This window comes from Chaetura pelagica, unplaced genomic scaffold (assembly GCF_000747805.2).
Source record: "Chaetura pelagica isolate M959 unplaced genomic scaffold, ChaPel_1.0 scaffold344, whole genome shotgun sequence".
Classification (NCBI taxonomy): Eukaryota; Metazoa; Chordata; class Aves; order Apodiformes; family Apodidae; genus Chaetura; species Chaetura pelagica.
In genome coordinates, this window is record NW_009953098.1 from 7,660,737 (window position 1) to 7,667,001 (window position 6,265).

Sequence of the window (6,265 nt, forward strand, 5' to 3'; positions counted from 1 at the left end):
GCCGGGGCGGGGGAGCCGTGGCGCCCTCCCCGCCTGGTCGCCAAGGTGGGTCCCGCGGGCCCAGCCCCGCACCGCAGCTCCTCGCTCCGAACCTGAGGGCTTGACGGGGACAGCGGCTGATTCCGGTTCTGCCGGGGCGGTATCAAGTGTTAATACGCTTTGCAGCAAACTGAAACCCCTGGTTTTGAGCGTTATTGTGTTTCTTCACTGGCCGGCTGGCAGGCCAGTGAGGAGCGTGTTATGGGTGAACCCTCCTGTCCTACATAACAGGCCGCGGGTCCTTGTGCCGGGTTGTCCTGCCCTGAGCACAACGGCCCCCTCAGACACCGCCACGCTGCCCTCCAGCCCCTCTCCCTGCACCTCCTGGCATAAGACCGTTCCTGAGTGCTGAGCAGAGTCATCCTTCAGAAAGGGCTGTGGTGTCCAGCTGGGTTTCCTGAGATCTCCAAAGAAAAAAACCTGTCTTTTGGAAAACAGGCTGAACTTGTTTGTCTGACTTTAGAAAGTGATGTACTAAGCATTTAGTAATGGTTGGCTGATTGAAAAGAATTCATCACCTTACACAGTGATGTAATGTCAGAATTATCTGTTGCTCACTGTTTGCTGTAAGCTAGCCCTTGGTGGGCTGTCTTGATGGCTGCTTTGTTTTGTTTGATCAATAAGTATCGATCAGACTGGCTATGCTTGCCTGCCTTGGTGTCATCTGGAGACATCAGATGTCTGCCCTGAATGCTTTGTTTGTGGTGCTGCTTTATTACTGAGATTTTCTTGGACTTTGAAAGTCTGTATTTCTCAGATCTATCTTGGATCTCTTTACCAGAGGTGTTTGGACTGGTTGGGTATGATGGCTCTTATAGAAATAAGTTTGCTTCACTTGCATTTTGCTGTTCCTAAGTTTCATGCTCGTCTACCTGTGTCTTGCTAGGGCGCAGGTCCTGAGCCAGCAGGGGCAGTACACTGCCTTTCAGTGCATCCAGATCCTGCTTTTTCTTTAAGGTTCTTTAACTGTTGGTGGTGTCTGGCAAATCCGACTGGGATGTAAAACCACTGCTGCCTGCAGCCAGCTGCCTCCCACCCCCTCATGGGAGAATAATGTGGACACAAGTGAAAAGAAGGGGCCATGGCTTCAGCTACCTCGGTCATTGTGACAGAGAACTCATGGTCTGGGCTGACTCTACAATGGAGGTAGCCACCCTAGCAGGGAGCGGATAACCAGCTGCAGCAAAGCCTTGAGGGTGTCTGTCACACCTCTCATCTGAATTCTGCTCACTACTCATGTTTGGTTCCATGTTGTTACTTTTTGATACTTGTGTCTGAAGTGTCTCCTGTGCTCTACCCTGTGACCTGGGAGAGTGCTGGGGGCAGTGGCTTTAGCTCTGTGCTTTGCTTCAGTTCTTCAGAAGCTTTTGTCTGGCTCTAAAACCCATTCCCAGTTTTGAAAACTAATTCTCAGTTTTGAAAGGTGCCCTGATCAAACAGAGGTGTCTCTATAGACAAGATCCTCAGTGATGAGTACTCGAATGCAGATGTTAAGATAGACTTTATTTTATTCAAAATAAACAGGCTAGAAGTTTCTATTCTACTCCACAAAGTGAAAATACCAGTATCTTGAGGGTGTTTTAGTACAGGTTGTTGTTTTTTTCCCAGAAAATAAGTTTCAATTTCAGAAACATTGCATACCACCATGATGATAAAAACTTGCTGATTACTTGCTTGACCTCCCCCCACCACATGCTGCATGGGCACTTTACTGTGAATCTTATCTTCAGAGGTGTTTTCTTTAAATGTCTTGACTCAATAGAGGCTCTCCAAACAGTTTATGGTGGGTACCTTTTCTTAGGCACTGATCTGTGCACTTGTGTGTCCTTCCATATTTTCAGCGACGTTCAGCAGTAACTCAGGGTTTCTTAGGAGTTTCAGAACCACTCCAAATAGAACTTTCAACTCTGTTTTCTTTTGAGCTGCTGTCCAGATGTTTCCACATAAGATGCCCTTCTTATTCTGCTTTCCTTAGCGCATGTGTGAGGGGGAGGACGGGAGATGCAAATCTGAAAATGTGTCTCTTTTGTCATCTTCTCTGTATCTGCCTGTAGGTGATGATAACTCTCTGCAGAAGCAGAGTGCCTGCAGCTGTTTATTTGGGTCATCACCCAAAAGATGAACATGGGCATGTGCCATCTTGCTCTGTTTCTGGGCTTTTACAGTGTTTGTGTGGCTTGGCTTGACATTTGCAAAGACTGTGTTATCTTTAGGTATACAACAGTGGTGTTTTGCCAGTGGATTTTCTTCCTTAAAAGATAGGGATGAATTTTGTCAGGTCTTTGGAGAACCTGTAAGGTAATTCTGCAGTTTAGATGCTGTGTGATGCATCAGGAAGCAGGTGTCCTAAGTGCATTGACACCCAGCTCTGCTGCAAAGCTCTTCTGTTGAGGCTCAAAGAAGTGACCATGCCTCAGCCTTGCAGTTGAGTCAGATGGGCCAAAAACCCAACCAGCAGGACTTGGAAGTTGCAGCTGGAAAACCCAAGTGGTAAATCTGAGCTTGCCTTGGGCTGGGTCATTATGTAGTGGGAGGAGATCACCAGTAGAGAGGGCCTCGACTAATTTCTCAGCATATTTGTTTCAGGAGGACTTGGGTTCTGTCTCATCTCTCTGTACTGAGGCAGAGGTGGGCTGCTGGGCAGTGTGTGGGGTCAGCTGCTGCCCACCTGCTTTTTCGTTCCCCCTTGAGTGAGTTACACAAGCAGAACAGCTTCCACAAGAGTTAGTTTAATTTGAGAACATACTCAGGCCTCACATGTACAACACTTGCCTGAATATAATCCTTGGGTTTTTTGGTTACAGCTTCTCTACAAGGTTCTTCAGGAGGCAGGAATGCTTCTTCTTCTGCTGTTGGCAGGGTAGCTTAATGTGTTCCTCGGGCAGTTGGTCTGAAATGGGGTCTCTTGAATGCTGTTGTACCACCTAGATCATGCCACCTGCTGTAGTCTGTTGTGGAGTTTGTATTTCTGCTGCAGATTTCCCAAATGATAAGGAAGGTGGGTGACTTCTTATCAGGTTCAGTAATTTCACAGCAAGTTTCTTTATCTTAGGAGACACGAAGGGAAACAGCTGTATGTCTGATCTTACTTTAGTAGTGTGTTATAGTCTTTTTCGATGTGGAACTACTGGAATGGAAGCACCTAGTAAAAAGGAGAAGCTGAAGAGGCCTCTTGTAGGCTCTCATCAGATCTTCCAGAGCTGTATAAACAGGGACAGAACTACCTCAGTGGACAAGTGTGGTCATCTTGAATTATACATCAGTAAATGTTGCAAAGGTCAGAAACACGTGGTTGTTCTCAGGCCTGATGTACCTTTCATGAGGTGAGAAGGTTGGCTGCAGGCAGATGAACCACTTCCTGAAAGAGTCACTCAGGGATCAGCATCCTCACCTGCTCAGGCCTGTCTTCTCTGGCTTCTTTTCCAGTTGACAGTAGGACTGGCTGGAATTGTTCTTTTGAGGTTTCCCTGGCTTCTTGCTGCTGACTATCAGAACAGCTTTCAAAGATAAGCTTGTCACTGCCATAAAGCCTGCCTGAGTGACACTGCAGTTTTCCCCCCTTTCCTCTTGCTCTGACACAACATGGTTGATCAGGCCATGATTCTTTTCCTTCACCAGTCTTATCCTGAATAGCTCGTAATCTGATTAGCCACAGTGACCCTTACTTTACAGATAGGAAACCAAAGTCCACCTATGCTCTGAGGATGTCCATCCCTGTCAGGTGTCACTTGACACTGGCCAGGACCAGAAGCATCTCTAACGAGATACTTGCAAATATGGGTATAAAATAATCCTTGCAGCTGTTCTGTAGTTCCCTACCAAAAAGGGGGGGAGGGGGAAGTGAAAAGGTGACTGAGGAAGGAAACAAAACTATTTTGTACTTCACCCCAGAAATAAAGAATTTTGGTCACATACAAAAATCCCTCCAGACTCAGCTGCAGTACAATGATAGCATGACTGTATCTAGGATTTCTGTACAACTCTTCTAACACTGAGGGTTTCTTTCTCCCCCTAAAGGAAGATGTAGATTCTTTTATGAAACAGCCTGGAAATGAGACAGCAGATGTAGTTCTTAAGAAGTTGGATGAGCAGTATCAGAAGTATAAATTTTTGGAACTTAATCTTGCTCAAAAGAAAAGGAGGTAAGTCATAACTTTTGCAGAACTGGGAAATGTTTAGCACAGTTATTTATATATAAAAAAGTATATTTAAAATAAGTATTTCAAAAGTAGTATTTACAGTACTTTCAGGAAAGCCCAGCTTTTTATTTTTTTCCTCTTTTTCAGAATCACATGCAAAACAATTTATAGCATTGCTGAAATGGTCCTTAGTCTTTAAGGCTGAAAAGTACTGCCACAGTCCCTTAATTTTGTCAGCCTAATGTAAATAAGAAAATGTTTTTGTCAAGTGACTACTGTATCAGGCTGTAACTTATGGTTTAATAATCTCATCTCTCTTCAGTAGCTTCAGTCTTCATCTGAAGCCAGGCAAGAAGTGCATTTTTAAAAGCTAAAATCAAAGCTTCAAGTAATATTTTATTTAGATTAATCTTCTTTGATGGACAAATATCCCTTCTGTCTGGCACCCAGAGGCTTGTGTGAGCCTGCTGGCTGCAGGAGAGGGCAGCCTGAAGGGCAGTGGGGATCCTGGTGACTCAGGGCTGGGGAGCAGGTGGAGGGGGACACTTCCAACTCTGGATAGAGCTTTTGTTTTAACAGGGCCCCCCAGTCTTGGAGCTCTAAACTGTTAGAATAGTTTGTGCACCTCAGAAGAAACACACTTGCTTTGTTTTTCACACAATGTTTTTTATCTGTATTTCTGCTGAGGTTTCCCTGCAGAGAGATCAGAAATATGCCAAAATATGCCAGTGGAGCAAATAGGTATCTGTTACTATTCATGTGTGTCTGTTCAGTTAGAAAGCTGTGTGTGTTGCTCTGCTTCAGGAAACTACTGAGCCTCCCTATGGTGAGAGGCAGGTGAAGCTGGAGCTGAAATGTCTTTACATGCTGTATCTTGCAAATCTGCATTCGTAAGTCTGGAAAGATGTTACGAGTTGCAAGCTTTAAAATGGAGGTTGGATCGTGTAATAAAACTGATCACTTGTTTAGGAAACTTTGTGTCTCTGTAAAATAATAAATTATGACTGTTGTTAATTCACAGGCTAAAAAGTCAGATTCCTGAAATTAAACAGACATTAGAAATTTTAAAACACATGCAGAAGAAAAAGGTAAACTATTTTGAATATCTAATGAGTATGAGAAAAGCTAACTACCTTTCCACCCTAACAGAACACATTGCAAGAAATGTTTTGGAGAGCACACTTAATATGCCTTTATAAATAACAGAATTGTTTTTAAAGGTATGTAGTACTTTTTGAAAGCTAGTTAAAAAATATATATGTTTCTAATGCAAGCTTCACTTTTAATAGTGTATAGATGGCAGCTAAGCTTTGACTTCATCCCTATTCTTTATAGGGATTTGTATGTAATTTTTAAATATATCTTTTAAAAATACTTTATTCTTGAAGCTCTACCTTGAATGTTGAAGTAAGATTTTATGGAGGTGAAGTTTATGCTGTATCAATAGCAAAAAGCAGAAAAGTGTGCTCTTTACTGTAAGTTTTATGTCTTTGACCTAAGTTTCCAGTAAAAATAGCAATTTTAAGTTTTATTATTTGTCTTAAGGATTCCACAAATCCAATGGAAACCAGATTTTTATTGGCAGATAATCTCTACTGCAAAGCTTCAGTTCCTCCTACAGATAAAGTTTGTTTGTGGTTGGGGGTAAGTAAAATGGAACTTTCTCTGAAACTGTTTAAATAAGTTATAAAAGGCTTATGAAGGACAGTGTTGGTTGCTGTCTCATCTATAGTGCTGGTGGCTGTGGGCATAATTCTGTTCCCTTGTGCATGGTGGAGCTGTGTCCTGTCAGCAAGGCAAACCTCACAAGACAGTTCCAATGTGTTAGTGGAGGTTTCATGTTTGATTCTGTTTGGCACCTGAACAGGAAGACTTCAGAGAATTGTACTTTTGCTGGGTTGTTCCTTCCAAAAAGCATATTCATGAATGTTTTCCTGATCACTTCTTTACATTGTGGTTCAGGTTGCATCCAGCATTGCCTGGGATGGGTATATGCCCAGTAAAATAGTTTAGTTTGGCAGCTAGCTTCCCATCTTGTCACTGGTATTGAGATTCTTGCTTTCCCTTTTCAAGCACGATTTTAGGGA

The 6,265-nt window shown here is 43.2% G+C and overlaps 1 protein-coding gene across 1 annotated transcript in view; it reads left to right on the forward strand.

Moving 5' to 3' along the window:
* The first annotated feature begins 3,984 nt into the window (after window positions 1–3,984).
* VBP1 (von Hippel-Lindau binding protein 1) overlaps window positions 3,985–6,265 on the forward strand; it is a 5,051-nt gene continuing 2,770 nt past the window's right edge. The window contains 3 exon segments of the mRNA XM_009997133.1: window positions 3,985–4,181; window positions 5,200–5,266; window positions 5,724–5,822. Of these exon segments, the coding sequence (XP_009995435.1) occupies window positions 3,985–4,181; window positions 5,200–5,266; window positions 5,724–5,822 (363 nt within the window).